Source organism: Telmatherina bonti (genome assembly GCF_933228915.1).
Source record: "Telmatherina bonti genome assembly, chromosome: 22".
Taxonomy (NCBI): domain Eukaryota; kingdom Metazoa; phylum Chordata; class Actinopteri; order Atheriniformes; family Telmatherinidae; genus Telmatherina; species Telmatherina bonti.
In genome coordinates this window covers 32,904,808-32,921,434 of record NC_136631.1, presented here as the reverse complement: position 1 = coordinate 32,921,434, position 16,627 = coordinate 32,904,808, and the positions used below count along the sequence as shown (strand labels likewise).

The 16,627-nt window shown below is 41.7% G+C and overlaps 1 protein-coding gene across 1 annotated transcript in view; it reads right to left on the bottom strand.

Annotated features, from left to right (window-relative positions):
• The window catches only part of slc4a11 (solute carrier family 4 member 11), a gene marked incomplete at its 5' end in the record, with an annotated part of 161,488 nt that overhangs the window by 51,122 nt on the left and 93,739 nt on the right, over window positions 1-16,627 (bottom strand). The window contains 2 exons of the mRNA XM_079262670.1: window positions 1,811-1,843; window positions 10,049-10,277. Of these exons, the coding sequence (XP_079118796.1) occupies window positions 1,811-1,843; window positions 10,049-10,277 (262 nt within the window). The remainder of the gene's footprint in view (window positions 1-1,810; window positions 1,844-10,048; window positions 10,278-16,627) is intronic.

Here is a 16,627-nt window from a genome sequence, read left to right as displayed (position 1 = left end):
AATGATCTGACCCTTCAGAAACAGACTAACATCCATTTTACCGCTACGGGACGTGTCTTTCCATGTGGTTGTTTATGAAGTGAGAAACTGCTAATCGCATCGGTTGGGCTTAAGTAACTTGTTGCAGCTGAAAGATAATCACCCGTGCAATAATGATCCAGTAGGAGGTTTTTACATTTTTCTCAGTTACACCCAGGTGGTGACCTCTTTCTTTTGGACAGGCGGTGTAAATTCCCATCATGCTAAGAAGTTACCCACATTTTTTGAGCTGATTAAATAATAATAGAGATCCTTTGTCAGAATAATGAAGTATAGTCCAACACTGACTCAACACTTCTCCTAAACATCAAGTGTCCTAAGTTTGCTCACACTTTCATGCAAATATAGTTTATTTGACTACTTGCTAACAAATGTCTACAATTATCCCAAGGACATGGGGATCCCTGAGCTGTTTGCCAGGTCAGCAATTAAAGTTTACAAACTAATTCTGGATGCCAAGAAGCAAAAGTTATCGTGAGTGATTGCTGGTGTGATAAAATGAGACTAATTAAGACATGTTCGTTCAACCCTTGTCATTTAAGTGAAGATTTCTGCATAGTTTCATCAGCTTTTTGCTATGCAAACTGTTTTCATGCACAAGAGTAAAAAAAAAAAAAATCACATATGCTCACACAGGGCATATCAAATGTGACAAACTTCAATGGAAATGATGAAAAAAATGTTAGGAAGGCAAGACTGGATGGCTGGATAGCCCTCTTTGATCTCTCTGGATACTTGGTGGATTCTGTAACAGTGTTATCCACATGGTTTGGTTGGAGGGGAAAAAAGCAGATTGCAATTTTTGCAAATCACATGAGGTTCAAAACTGTGTGTCACAAATATGCAAGAGATGAATGAGTAAACATGCAGTCAAATAAAAGCGTTGGTCCGTGTGGTGGTTCACCATCAAACACAGCAGGGAATGTGTAGGCGTGTGTGTCGCCACAAGTCCTTTCAGCAAGGAGACTCCTTCCAATATACCCACAGGTGCCCTCAATAAACCAGCCATCCTGAGCAGCAAATGATTGATTGTGATTTTTAACCATTGGTAGACATGTCGGTAAACACACACACACACACACACACACACACACACACAAAGAGAAATGATTGGTTTGCTGTCAGTGTGGAGGGCACTTTGAAAAAGGTGATTAAAACTAAGGGATGCTCCTCACAGATGAATACTCAGTGAAGGCATCCATCAGAGCCAATCACCACACAGCACACAAACGCTATGATGTCACATGGTGATGACAGGGTCACTAGGACTGGGTCAATGGCAGCAAATTGTTATCTACAGAGGTTTTCAATTCTAATCTTCTACTTGCTTGAGTTAAAAATGTGAATAAATGATCATATAGAAAGTTGAATAATCCACACGAGCCGGGAGCTTAATAAAATTTCAATCCCAAAAGTTTGAATTTTTCCGGATCGTCTCATTTAAATGGATTTATTCATTTGGTCACACAGAACCAGCAGTTTTCCTTTCCCCAGCGCTTTACGAAAAAAGAACCGATAACATGACTGGACAATGACTCTGCTGGATGGACGTGGCGTTGATTTGAGGGGCAGATGAAGAGGCATTGGTATCTGTAACACGGGAAGGTTAGCTGGTGTCTGTAATTATTTGATGACTCAATAGATCGACCCAGTCCTGAGCGTGGAGAGGAACACAATCGGCATACTGATGGTGATTGGTACAGAAGCGAACCACTGATTGCAGCCTCACTGGAGCTGATGCTGACATTTTCATCCAATTAGCACCGCTTACCGTCATCAAAGAAAACGAAACTTTGTGACTTGTCTGCATGTGGAGAAGGGGGGAGAAAACCAAGAGGAGAGACAAGAGAATCAGTTCAGTCACCTTCTCTGATCAACAGGCAAGCACTTAGATTTTCTACAAACACACAAGAAAACGGCATTGGAATATGCACACAGTGTCGACACACACACACACACACACACACACACTTTCTGGTTAACAGGCAAGCACATAAATATCTCTGCTGAGCAGAGGCTTCATTTCCTGCTCTCCTTTACCTCATGCATATTAAATACATTTTCCAGAGAAAATCCCTCAATGTCTCATCTTTGTTGGCCACAGAAAGATATTATCTTGATTACTGTCTACAGGCTATTACATAAAATTGGATTTTATCACTGATAGTAGTTATGTATTCAGCTGGTCCACAAAAACCCAAAGACATCAAGGAAGAGATTACACGTATGACCAGTTTTTGTATCTGCCACAGAGCTGGAATGAATGGTTTCAGGTCAGTATTCCAGCCATTCCTGCAGTGAGGACACACAGCTGGTAATTAGGTTACACAGAATATGATAAACATACAACAAGACACAGAAGGTTGATTTAAAATACACAAACGAGCAAAGGTGTGACATAAATTTCTGTAATTATTTGATTTCAACCAGGTTTAAAGTTGAGGATAAATTCATTTTGACATTTTAAGCAGAAGAATAAATGAGATCTAGAGACAGATTCCCATTTCTTTTTTGCATTTGGCAAAATTCCTAACCACAGCGGTAATTTAGCACCTGAACAATCTAAACACAGGGATCACTGTGCCACACAGTTTATGGGGGTTTCTGTTCCACAACAGATAATTCAGGCAGGAATTAAAGCTGAGGTAGGTAATGTTGGGAGGGTGGATGATTGACATATAGCAATCTCCGAGCTGCCTGTAGCTAAGAGCTATCTGAGCTAACCCGGAGCTAACAGGAGCTAACCAGCTAACGGAGGTATGCGGGCTAAAGCTAAGTCACGTTGTCAACCGGCTAAAAACCACAGTTGTTCTACATTCTTCTGACTTGAAGGAGGAGATCTGGTACCTGTCAATCAAAAAGACACGTTAGAAAAAAATTTACTCCCCTCACAGTTGTTATGAAGGTAAACCTGACCTATTAAACGTAAAATGGATTTTTGTACCAGGCTGTAAACATGTTTATTTCTGCTGTGAAGTTGGCCTTTTTAACATGGGAGTCTATGGGGATTCGCTGTTTTGGGGCCCCTAGTGGATAGGGCGGGGGGACTACAACTTTTAGCACTTCTGCACCAGTAGAGGTTGCTGTTGGACACACGATACACTTGAACCCTTTCACAAGAATGCGCCTTCCAGGGGCACGAGTGTGTTAGTGTGGGTATTCGGCTGTCAGTGCCTGCAGTGTGAGCGTAACCATGACATCTAAATGAATGTTGCAGGGTGGTTTACTTAAAACTTTTTACAGTGATAAAAAACACACCAGTATCTGATCTGGTTTTAGAGCAGTTTGTATTCTGCATTCAGTCACAAACCACATTAGACCCACTCCTAGCAAAAGACCAGCTCAATACGAGGTGAAAGGCAATTTTTGCAGTTCCACAGTAAAAAACAGGGAAGGATGGCAGAATATCCGATCTGAGCCATCTTACTTTCCTGGGACCCTTCTGTTGGGGTCCCATCACACTGATCTGATGTTAAAAAAAAAAGTGATCTTCACACCCTGCTATCCACTGCTTCTTCCAACCAGTCAGTGTAATAATCATTTATTTATAAAGCTATTTCCAACAACCCACAGGTGACCAAAGTGCTTTAAAGAATAAATTTCACTCAAACATACAACAGCAAAGAAATTCCACAAACACACACACACATATATATATATATATATATATATATATATATATATATATATATGTGTGTGTGTGTGTGTGTGTGTGTGTGTGTGTGTGTGTGTGTGTGTGTGTGTGTGTGTGTGTGTGAATGAGCAAATGGAAGAAAACACCTTAAAAAAATATAGGACAAAGCAGAAAACAAGTAGAAAACCAACAGAAAAAAAAACAGGATAAAAGTGTAACTAAGCAATCGCACATGATAATTATTCTAAACTTGGGAAGCATGGGGTCACAGATCACATGTAGATCCAGGGGGAGCTTATTCCTGAGGCTGGAAACTGAAAAAGCTCGGTCACCCATGTGTTTCCATCCAGATCTGGGTATGTTTTACTGAGTAAAAGCTGGTCGGATGACTTTAAGGCTCTGCTGTGCTCAGCTCAGATAAACAAGATGGTGCACGGCTAAAAAGAGCTTAAAATACAAACATTAAAAGTTACAAATCATTTTTGAATTTGACTGGATGCCAGTGGAGATTGAGGAGGACGGGTATAATGTTGTTGTGTTAAAGCTGACGCATCAGTAATCCGACATCTACCTGCCTACCAGGTGATCGTAGGGTTCGGGTTAGCTGTGATTGTTGCCTCTCCAAGCTGCACCGAGCTCAAAGCGCGCCCTAAGCTGGGCATGTGGGTGGAAACGGAGCCATTGCTTAGCATTAGTTACAGATATTTGATGAGCATACAGCACTCGGGTGTTCAAGAAGACAAGAGATTGATTGTTCCTGTCATCAAGCCAGCTGGCAGCTTTTCCTTTTCTGTGAGGCTGATTTGGTCGCTAGAAACACAGACTGCGGGATGAAGCGTGATGCCATCTCTGTACGACTTCTCCTCTGGGTGGTAAAAGCAAGGCAAGTTTATTTGTATAGCTTGTCATATACAAGATAAAGGGCTTTACATAAAACATTAAAAGCATTACAGATGGTGCAAACAAAGCATGAAAAGCATCAAGAAATAGAAAGAAATCACAATAAAAGCTCAAATTAAAATGATTAAAAGCAAGTGAAAAGTTACTAAAGGAATACTGGACTGGTAAGTTTAGCCCTCAGACACTGAGAATACACTACTAAAGTTGGATTTATACTCTCACGTGCACACAGTAGGGCTGGCGTAACCAATGCTGATGAAATGCGCTCTCACACTCGAGTGTAACTGCAGTGCCTGGAGGCGGCATCCCACAGGCGCCCATATTTCCAAACCTACTAAATTAGTCTCTCATCAACTTGGTCTGATGTGTGTTGTTTTGAAAAGAGGCAACTATGCCACAAATTTACCAAGAAGAACCAGAAATCTTGAAACACGTAATCTCAAACTGACCAGTCACATTACACATGGGAGTTTTTTCTTGCGGGGCTCCGAGAAGTATCGTGTGATTGGTTGGACATGTGAGGTGGGCGTGGTTAACACAGAGAAAGCATGAAGCGGAGTTGCTGCTTCCGTGTTTTTACTGTTGCAGGTAAAACAGATTGTTTTGATAAAACAGCTGATCGAGGTGGTGAGAAAGTACCAACATCTTTACATGTGGCATTAAAACACTCGGACCCTGCCGTGTGCACGACCCGCACGGTGATCCGGATCACCACCAGAATTTAATCAGTTCTTCATTTTTACATTTGCAACAACTCTTATAATCTTAACTTTTATAAAAATCCGTCCGTAACTTTTTAAGTTATCTTGAGCACAAAGACGGCGGGAAAAACATAACCTCCTCGGCGGAGGTAACAACCGGGTTCATTGCACATAAAGCAGACATCGCCCCCCCGCAGTGACCCCTCCCCGCTGCAGACCTGCTTCTCCTGGAGGATGGATGGACCTGCCGAAAAGGAAGTTTTTCTTGTTCTTGCAGCCTCGAGAAACAAGATCTCAGTTCTTGCTTCTCGTGGAGGATGGAACAAGCTTAAGTGTGCTGCATAGCAGGGAAGCACCTCAGGTCTGGTAGAGGTGTGTGACCTAAGAGCCTGCACCAGTGATGGCGTTGCCAACATTATGTGGAGTATAAATCCAGCTTAATTCTGCCATGGATTCAGGATTTTAACCACTTGTTTTTTCAGCTTCGCCCACAATTTAAACCCATTTAAACACTCTACCTGAGCTGTAAGAAAAAAGCTGTGCACACCTTAAATTTTGTGCTTGACATGGTTGCAACTCGCCTGTTACCATAGACTGTATATAAAGAGATGGGCGGAGCCTCCGTGACGTCACCCGTAGGTTTCTGACGAGCCTAATTGAAGCTCGGTGGGCGGTTCCTACAATCACCATGTTTAAGCGTCATGCGCATTGTCTTGCCTGGAAAATACAAATATGGGCAAAGAGGTGGAGCTGAGAGGGGGGATGTGAACGTCATGGTGAATGATTGACATCAAGCGAACTCCGAGCTAAAAGCTAACCGAGCTAACCTGGAGATAACAGGAACCAACCAGCTAACGGAGGTAAGCGGGCTAAAGCTAAGTCACGTTGTTAACCGGCTAAAAACCGCGGTTGTTCTATGTTCTTCTGACTTGAAGCCGGAGATTGGTACCTGTCAATCAAAAGGACACGCCCCTAAATATACTGAACTTTGAGATTAAATTACTTTAAAACGAGTTAGAAAAAAATTCACTCCCCCCACAGTTGTCACAAAGGTAAACCTGACCTATAAACTGAAAATGGATTTTTGAACCAGGCTGTAAACATGTTTATTTCTGCTGTAAACATGTTTATTTCTGCTGTGAAGTTGGTCTTTTTAACATGGGAGTCTATGGGGATTTGCTCAGTTTTGCAGCCCCTAGTGGATGAAGGGGGAACTGCAGTTTTATGCACTTCCGCATAGGCTTCACTTTTAACCGCCGGAGGTTGCTGCTTGGTGAAGACACAGGTGTTGCATTTCCTGTGTGAGGAAGATGATTCTCCAATCATTTCAATCTACCTGGAATCCCAGAAGACATTGTGACAGCCTCCAAACAACATTTGTTTGAATTAATAGAAGGAAAGGAAAAGGCAGTCATGCAAAAGAAAGTCATGCAACAACCAGTACACCAAAACTTTGTGTTAATGGACACACCATAAAACATCGGTAACAGGGACGTCATCCAGGTTTTCGTCAACATTGTCCCAACTGCACAGGGATGTAACCCTACCAAAGCAGCAGGGAGCTCTGCGAGGTTTACACGTTTATCACTCTGGTACAGAGAGAAGCTGCGCTGACAAGCACACAAAACATCTTTGTGTGTGTACGAGGATCATTTAACTGGAAAAGTTTGTTAAACAGCAACAATCCCAGGCTGAACCTACAAATTCTACAATTCCTTTTTTGCAACCAGTCTGCTTCCTCCCAGATACCCTCGGTGCAAATCAGAGCCAAAACCATCAAATGTCACTGAGCTTGTTCACAGACATGCCTATCTGGGATTTGTTGAGCTTGCAGGCTCGAATCCGAATGTAGACCTGCAGAAATAAAGTCTGCAGGCAGAAAGAAAACTGATTATGTTTTGATAATATCTGCAAACGTTTTAAAGTCCACCTTAAAGTCCACCTTTATGATTAAAATGGGCAAAAAGGTATCATATTGATTGAAACGCGTCACTTTCAGCATCTTCATTTTTGGAATTCAAGTCATCTTAAACTCCAGACATTCATGCAAATATTCCCTCTGTATGGCAGCGGTGCTCAGCAGTGTTGCCTTTTCTGTGTAGATTTAGCTTTTTTGCCTTTCAGAGAATCAGAGCCTTACATTTCATATTTAAATGACTAAACATAAGGCTGTTTTGTGGCTTAATTTGAGCGAGGATAACAATGGATTATGCAGGCTGAAGCAGAGACTCAGAGGAAGCAAGTCTGATCAAAGGTGACAGCAATTAAGTTAGAAATGACAGTACAGTCATCAGAACCATCAGTGCACATGGCACGGAGAACAGACAGCGTCATGCAGGGAAAGAGGAAAATGCTATTATACAATAGTAAATGACTCAAAACATTGATTAGTCACTCTGCGGCCTGTCATCTTCAGCATCCAGGCCACTTACGGATGTAAATATTTCATGCGAGAGGATGCAACTTTTGCTTTGGCAGAAGTTGAAGTCGATGTAATAAAAGAGGAAGTCAGATTATTATTCACACATTGCATCATCATCACCATGAGCAGCAGCAGCAGCAGTACTGGTCGTTATCCCTGCGCACAATGCATGCACTGTTCTCCAGAGCAGAATCCTGAGACAAAAGCATTTATAAAAAAAAAAAAAAAAAAAAAGCACAATGGCCTCTAAAAACCAACTCTTCTGTACAAGTTGGACTAATTATCTCTGTAGGCTGTCATCTCTTTCATTTCTGTAATTTCTCTCTTCTTTCAGTGGCTGTTATAATCTCTCCCTGTTCTCTTTATCTCACAGCTGTACAGTATTACACTCCAAATGAGCCGGTGCTCTCGCCAGCTGTAATACCCAACCATGGCAGAGCGAGCGTAGATACGGCAGAAATTAATACCTCAAGAGATATGTCCCGTCGATAACATACTTGGGTATAATGTGAATGTATTCCCCCGGGATGAGTCTTTGTTCCACCCCCAGAGATATTTCTCCCGGTTCAGAACTGGTGTGAGAGCGTCACGTGTGAATTCGGGGACCTCGCCACTAAAGTCTGAGTTTAACTGAAGGGAACAAATTGCAAAAGAAGAAAAGGATTTCCAAATGAGAAAAAGGCCTCCTTATTAAATAATTACTGGGACTAAATTAAATTAAAGATAAGTGAAATCGACGCACTCCTTGGAAAACAGATGTTGTGATACATATTTGAAAGTGTACGCTAACGTCGTCGTTATTTTTCTGCTTGAACAGTAAACACTTCTGTACGTATAACTCAGCAGCTGCTCTTGATTCTGTTGCTCATTTGCATGTTTTAAATGGGATTTTGTTTCTTTGTTGTGACTGTTTTTGGTATCTTCAGCACAAAAACAAACCTAAATACCTTTTTACCTTCCGTTTATGATTTCCCCAGAAAAAATCAGCAGTTTTTATTACAAAGTATGACTGGTATGATCAAAAAAGACTATTATTTAATTTATGCAATTTTAGAAAACAGATCCAAAACCCCTCTATAAATCCTTCTTTTAGGATGGCATCCATGAAAAAAAAAGGGAAAAAAGCAAGTTCCTTTGCCTCCTTGTGGGGTATTCTGGGAGAGAACAGTGAAGTAGCAGCTGCCAACGCAGCCTGAGAGTCTCAGAGAGCCATTTAAAGAGCTACATGAGTGATCGATGACAGAAGTCAATTATCACCTTGCCGATCTGTCAGGAGTGGCTGTGCAGGGTGAGCGTCACACACCAGCCACCTCCGACTAAGCATCAACAGCTGGCGGCATGGGCCCAGCAGACAGGAAAACACTGGACACAGAGTACATTACAGGCTGCCTTTACACCACCATTACCTTCACACGCCGGTGAAGTGTCAGGAAACTCCCACCTCACCGCACGCTTTCTTTCTTTCTCTTCATTGTTAGAAGTAATGAAACGTTTCCCCACATTGTATGTGACATTAACTAAAAGGGAAACAAGGTTTTGGTTAGTTTGTGTAAAGCTTGTGGCTGAAAACAAGGCATCGGCTTCGGCTGCATACTGTTATGTAAGAGGATGGATTACTGCTGCTCTAATGGGCTGAGGAGATTCACCTTAACCATGAGGCTTGTTTAGCCAGCAGGACCTGGGCTGAACTATGTGACATGGATCCGGAAGCCCACGCCAGACTTGGATATGCCTTGTTAAATTTTGCAAATGAATCTGGACAAGAGAAGAGTATTTATAAACTGTTGAGGTATGTTGTTAGATTATGTTACTTTAGCATTTGGAAACACTGATTCTGTTCTCTGCTCTTCTTCTTCTTCTTCCTCTACGATGTTAAATCAAAGTGTTTAACGTGCATCCAGCAGGCTGGTGTCAGTAGCAGCGGGGTGAAGTAGAGTGAAAAGGTTAAACCAAAAACATCTCTAAACCATTTACAGTCATCTGAGAACTATTGATCTACAACTGGAAGCAGAACTCATACAGAATCCCATACAGCCGTGCATTAATGTGCGCCACCATCCACTGCCCAGAACAATGAAATCTAATTAGAAAAGGCAGATCAAACATCAGAAAAAAGCGGCTTGAGTCTGAGTCAAGTTCATCTGACAACTCTGCTCCTCAGCCTGAGGCAAAGTTTTCTCAGAGGTGTTTACATGAGCAGACATCAGACACAGTTGGTCGACGCCTGTCATCTGATCATGTTTCATGTGTCCTTGACTTTATTATTAACTCTCACACACACACACACACACACACACACGCACACGCGCGCACACACACACACAGGCGTAAAAAGACGGGATGTTTGCTTACCGTTGACCTCCTGAGCTCCTGCATCTGTGAAAAGCATGCTCATCACCTCCTCAAAGTTGCAGCTGGGCTCAGAGGTATGGCTGTCCTGGCCCACGTGGTGCAACATTCGTTTGAGAACATCATCCAGGGAGGCGGCCGTCTCATCCAGCAGAATGGTCGCCTTCACCAGGAAGTCATCCAAGTCCCGGTGTGCCCGGACCTCCTCCTCAAAGTTCACCACCTTCACATACTGTAGAAACGAGGAGTAAGACTTCTTACGTGTCTGACACATTGATGATTACCTAACACAACCAAGCTAGTAGCTGATGTTAGATGTAACTTCTGCGTCTTCACAAAGAGGCGTAATGACCAGTAGAGGACCAGCTGGACCTTTGTCCTTCACAGATACTGTGGAAAAATGAAGGCTGAAGCTTCAGGTGGATTCACATCAGCATGGTTATGCTTTGAAACGATGTGCTGTCGCGTTAATCATGGTGGGAACCCGATACGTGGACCAAGACTGCTTGAAAAGGCAGGTTTTGGTCCACTTATGACCCAAGTGGGATATAAGCATACACTGCAAACATACAGTACACAGTTGATTTCAAGCTTATCTCGATTGTTCCCACAGGAGCTGTGTGACAAACAGCTGTGCAGCTGGCAGGCGTGCTGGTTTCCAGAAGCATCACAAGGACTCGCCCAACCCAAACACACAGCGCTGTTTGGGAGGTTTGTCAGTTCTGTCAACAGTATGTACATCTGACAGGTTGTCCAGTCAGTGTGTGAGCTTCTCGACTTTTATCAGAAATTTATTCTATGATGAAGAAAAAACAAGGAAGTCTGCGCGGAGAGCAAAGTGGAAGAGGACAACTGTGTTTAAGCCTCGTTTCTACCAACGGGTGCGGTGCGAGCTGGACCGGGACGGAACAGGACGGGTTGGGACGCATCATTTTGAATTTCCACACATGACATCTGGGAAGGGTTTCCCCAATACCTAACCCAGGCCGTTAGGGCTGGGCAATTAATCGGATTTTAATCTCAGTACGATCTGGGTTTCCAACGATGATAAAGATAAAAGGGTGTGATTATTTTCCTCTCTGCAGTTTCCTCTCCTGCTGTCTTCAGCTGCTAATCGAGCGTCTCTGGCGTTGCAGCGCTGTGCTGTAAACTCCTCCCACAGCCGCTTTGCTTTCATTCAGACACTGTTGCCAACTTGGAGACTTTCTCGCTAAATCTGGAGACTTTTTTTGTTAAAAGCGACAAATCTAACAGCTTTTACTGGAGTTATTAAAGACTTTTCTGGTGTTTTGGCGACTGACTTGAAGGCACATATTGTTCTGCAGTTACTGTAAGGAAGGAGCAGCGGGAGCCTCTCCCGTCCTAAAGCACTCCCAGGCGGCCAGTCTCAGTCGGCTCCGGCTGCAGGTCAATGTAGAATAACTGCAGTAGGTTGTGGAAGTTCACCTAAACATAGTTTATACCATTGTCAGTGACAACTGGCTGCATTATTTTCCTATACATAGTTCGGCCAGTTAAACACTGTAATATCCCTCCGTTACGGGGCGTTACCATAGCAACGCGTTAACCAGCTGGTTCAGATCAGCCGTCTTTTAACAGGTGAACGAGAGAAACGCGCTGCAGCCTGACAGCGGTTGTTTGGTCATAAAACGTACATCCAGGCCAACGTAAAATAGTTCCTATATAAGCGGTGAAAGCGGATTAAACAACTCGGAACCGTACATTAGACGGTTATAATGTGCGACACGGAGTCTAGAACACCACGACGTGCAGCGTTGTTTAGAAATACTGGATAATCGTGTTAAATAATCGAGATCTCAATTTCAGTCAAAATAATCGTGATTATAACTTTTGTCATAATTGAGCAGCTCTACAACACGTCCTTCTTTCTTTCGGGATCTTTTCACCCTCTGCAATCCTCTGATTGGTTGAAAAACTTCCCTTCTGTGCAACCTGGCATAAAAACAAGCCAGTTATTCTTTTTTTGGAGCAACCAATCTGCTTTTTGTTGAATAATTCTAATTAAAAATGCCATGAAGCACCGTTCGGAGGATGTCTGCACTTTCCTGGGGATCACCGGGGAGGAAGAGCTCCAGAGAGAACCTGGCGTGGCGTCATGCCATCACGTAGCCGAGGCATCTGGCTGATACTCCCTCTCCGGCTGCAGAAACGCAACATTACAGTTAACCGTCCCAACCAGCACCCACTGGTAGAAACGAGGCTTTAGTCTGGATCAGGGAACCAGGATGCAAGAGTAAAACACCCTCATTTACTCTCATATTTCCACTTCGTAGCAGAGTTAATAGCAACATAAGGAAGTATGCAGAGATGTCCAAGTCATTTTTAGACCCACAACTTTTCTATTAAATGGAGAAAATTTAAATATTCTCAGCAGACATGAGATTTTAGGGGTTTAATAGATGCTGGGAGTGGAGCAGAGGCAGATGGCTGCCTGTCCTTGAGCCGGGTTCTGCCGGAGGTTTCCTTCCTGTTAAAAGGGAGTTTTTTCCTTCCCACTGTCGCCAGTGTGCTTGCTCAGGATGGGAGATTGAGTTGGACCCTCCAACTCAATCTGTTGGTTTACTTATATTGCTATTTTGAATTGGCTCTCATTATGTTTTTTTCTCTGTCTGTAAAGCGTCTTGAGATGGCATTGCTGGGATTTGACGCGATATAAATAAAGTTGAATTGAATTGAACTTAAACTAAAATTTCTATTATAAATATGCCAGTGAGAGTTATTAATGCTTCCAAGCCTTGTTTCTGTAGGTCTGAATGTAAAGAGAAATGCAGATTTTTAGACATTTAGTGTCTCAGATTTGGAAAAATCAGCATGATGTCTTTACATTTCTGTTATCTGAATGATATTGTAAAAGGAGAATGAAAATTTGAACGCTGGACTTCTTAATGTTTACTGTAAGTAAATGTTCTGCTTTAAACAGATTTTTACACAGTGACATCTTCATACTTCAATCTTCAAAAGGAATAAAGTGTAAAAGCTCCTGAAAGGTCTGGCTTACTAATATGTATACATTTTTACACTGTCCCCTCTGAGTCTGACGGTGCACTTCACCCTGCTGCAGTTTATCCCCGTCTCAGTGGTGTCTGAGAATCCCCCATAAAGAGAAGAATGCACAGAGAGGCAAACACAGCTCGATTAAGAGCCCAGACACTCACCAGTCCTCAATTTCATTGATTGTGTGATTGACAGAAATTCTGAAGATGAGTGGATTTCCTGCTGTTCTTTAGAAACCCAAACAAGCGCCGAGAAGAAAGTCCAGGTCTGCAGACTTTCAAGTTATTTCTGCAAAGACCTCCATAAACATACATTTTATGTTGTTTGTACAAAAATACCAGGATGTGTGACTGAACTGAAGCGAATAAAAGATTAAAAATGAATTATTCAGGCTTTTAGTCGTGCTAGCTTTTTGTTTGAACGTCGGTTTGTCGGGAAGAGTTGGCAAAAACCTGAAGCTGAAACGGAAGAATGTGCAAAATTCTTGTGTGATTTTGAAATGATCAGTTTCAAAATAAAAAATGAGAGATTTGTTTTGTGAAGAAGTGCCTTCTTCGCTTAGAATGCATTTGTGGTTTTAATCTTTGTGGGAAAATTCTGTTCTCGGAGCAGTGTTGCAGACATATACTACATAGACTACAGCATATATGTACCTATAAGTACAAATATCTGTGGACCACTTCGAGCGGGACGAAGCAGCGCATGCTTGTTTGAGGGGAAGTGTTGATGTGACCATGTGAAACTGATCAGAAATAAACAGAAGGGCAGTGCAAACAAACAGAAGTGTGGGACAGGGAAGGGAGATTAGCCAGAAGAAGCAGGCAAGCTGTTGGCAGGAAGACTGAAATCACTGACAAGCTTGTAGTGAGGAAGACAACCAACGGCCTTGTTCAGCAGTTTCAACCTAAACTCTCTGCTTCTGCGTTAAACATCTTGACCCGTGATGTTAGGAAATATCCAGTGCAAGCGCGGTGAATGATTGATGTGCTGCACGTGTAGAAGTCTCTGACTTTACACATCAGCATGAAAAGGCAGCTGTAAAATGAGCCGACTGCTCTCTTCCTCGTACGAATCGCCTTAAATCAACTTCACTATCTGAGACACATATTACTGCAAGTAGACAGAAGAAATCCTATTAAATTAGCAGTAAAGTCAGATATAATAAGTAATTAAATAAATAATTGAAATATTTTCATCTCAGTAACAACAGATGTTTTTTTTTTGGATAATAATGAAGTAAAATAAAAGCTGATTAGGTTCTTATGGCATGCGATGATGGGTTGTTATTGTGTTTGTTCAGGTCTCACTACATCACATGAAGGATTCATTCCGGCGCCAGCTCCAGGATTTATTTATAAACAAAACTGATTGAGATGCCAGAGACCACATATGACCTGAGGATGACCATAAATCCCACTGGATGTCAATCAGGGAGGAATTACAATAACATGACAAAGGATTTATTTATCTGTGTGAGTTTGTACTTCAGGGATGCTCCATACAGACCAATTGTAAATGATGCAGGAGAAAGTCTCACTGCAAATCTACTCTACTTCACTTTATTACATAAAAAACACAATTTTACTGTTTAAAATTCCCAGTTTGTGCATCGTGCAGGTAAAACTTTCTGCAGCTGGCTCAGGTGCAGGTATAATACTGACAGTTTCACATTCAGAGCACAACATTTGGGGAGAGGAGCATTCCTAAATGCAGGATGTGCAACATCAGTGCAGAGGGAGGAGGGAAGACAGTTTATCTGTAATGTCCAATGAGTCACATGGTGGAGCAGCACTTCTCCAACCAGGTGCAGGAGCTACGGTCAGCTTGTGTCTGTTGCTGCGTCCTGAATTTTTTCTTTTTAAAAACAGTGATTTTAAAGATATTTTTGCATGTTGGTTTGGATGCTGATTAATGGAAAACCGCTGGTAATACTGCTGAGTAACTAGTAACTACCCCAGTGGGAAAGTTGTTTACATGTGGGAGGAGCTGGTTGAACTCATGCCTGAGATAAAAACCCAAATCCAGTCAGAAAGAAAACAGAAGTTTCTTCTCTTTATTGTCGTGGGGTGAAATAAAACAGATCTGCTTGGAGGGCTGATGAGGACATGGCAGGAATACAGAAAGTCACACTGAGACACTAGAAGATTTTCCCAGTTCAACCCAAATGGTTTACGATGGTCCGACTGTCCAGCAGAGAGGCTCGACAGTGCAGTCAGGTAAGGAGGAGGGATGACTGGAAACAGATGGTGTCCATCCTGGACATGATACTAAATAATAATCCCAAAAAGGTTTAAACTTGTTTAATATGACTAATGGCTTATAACCAGTGGTGTAGTCCAGGGTATACACAGGTATATGTAGTATACCCACATCTAAACCCCGTGTGATGCTGCTTTTACAAAGAAAAACGTCCATACACATGTACATACATCACCCAGCAGCTCAGGTAAGGTTACCTATGCCACACTGGTGCAGTTAGCCATCAGCTGCGCTAACTTTAGCCTGAACATAGACATATATATGTATGTATGTCTATGTATCTGTCTCTCACCAGTCTGTGTGCCAGTACTGGTTTAGTTATTTCAAAACTCTTCCTCCATGAAACCAAAGAGCAGAAATGATGTGACAATGAACAAATATGATGATGCATTTTTGGGGTAAACTGTTCAGAGCAGTCGTACATGTCCCCTTTTCTGAAACACTGTTTACCTTTTTATTTTTTATTTTTTCTTTCTAAAGGGCGAAAATTAAAAGTACCCAACTCTTGAGGGTCTATCACCACTGCTTATAACTGTTATTGACTCTATCCTGCAAAATGCTTTTCCTTTTCGGGGTTAGTGAAGTATTATTCAATTCAATTAACTATGTTTGCTGAATCATTTATACTGTAACAAGATGGAAACCAGTAGATAAAGACAACTTCACCATATTGGCTGCACCAAAACGTTTGATTTTAGAGTTTATTTCATCAATTCTTTCACGTCTAACCTGCAGACCGTCAGTCTGTGGTTACTGCTCAGACTATTTCTTCACCTTGACATAATAGAGAAAGTCATTATTTTTAAAAGTGTGGGGATTGTCATGAAACTGTATTTTAGGGATACATTAAAGGAGTCTGGTTGTGTCATGATTTGGGCCAAGAAGTGCAAAAGTTGAGATAAAAAATTTTGTGTAAAAGGAAAATTAAAGAAGTTTTATTGAACAGATATAATGAAGAATGTGAAAATTAAACCTCGTTTGATGTAAAAGATGATTTATAGTGAGTTTTATAACTGGAAGTCAAAGGAAAATGGTGGGGTTGAAAAAGAAAAAAGGAAAAAGGTTTGGTTAGTGGGATGTCTTGTGCCTGATTAAGTTCTGTAGATTTTTATATTTATTTTATTGATTTTGTTGCCTGTTTGTTTATATATTGTACTGGGTGGACGCAGATACTTCTGCTGCTTCTTCTTTCATTCAAGTTTAACTTAAAGATATATTCAGAATTCAAAATATGTTTTCATTTAATGAAAGAAGTTAAATACATAAAAAAATTAAATCAACAGTGGAAAACTTTTGCATTTCAATGTC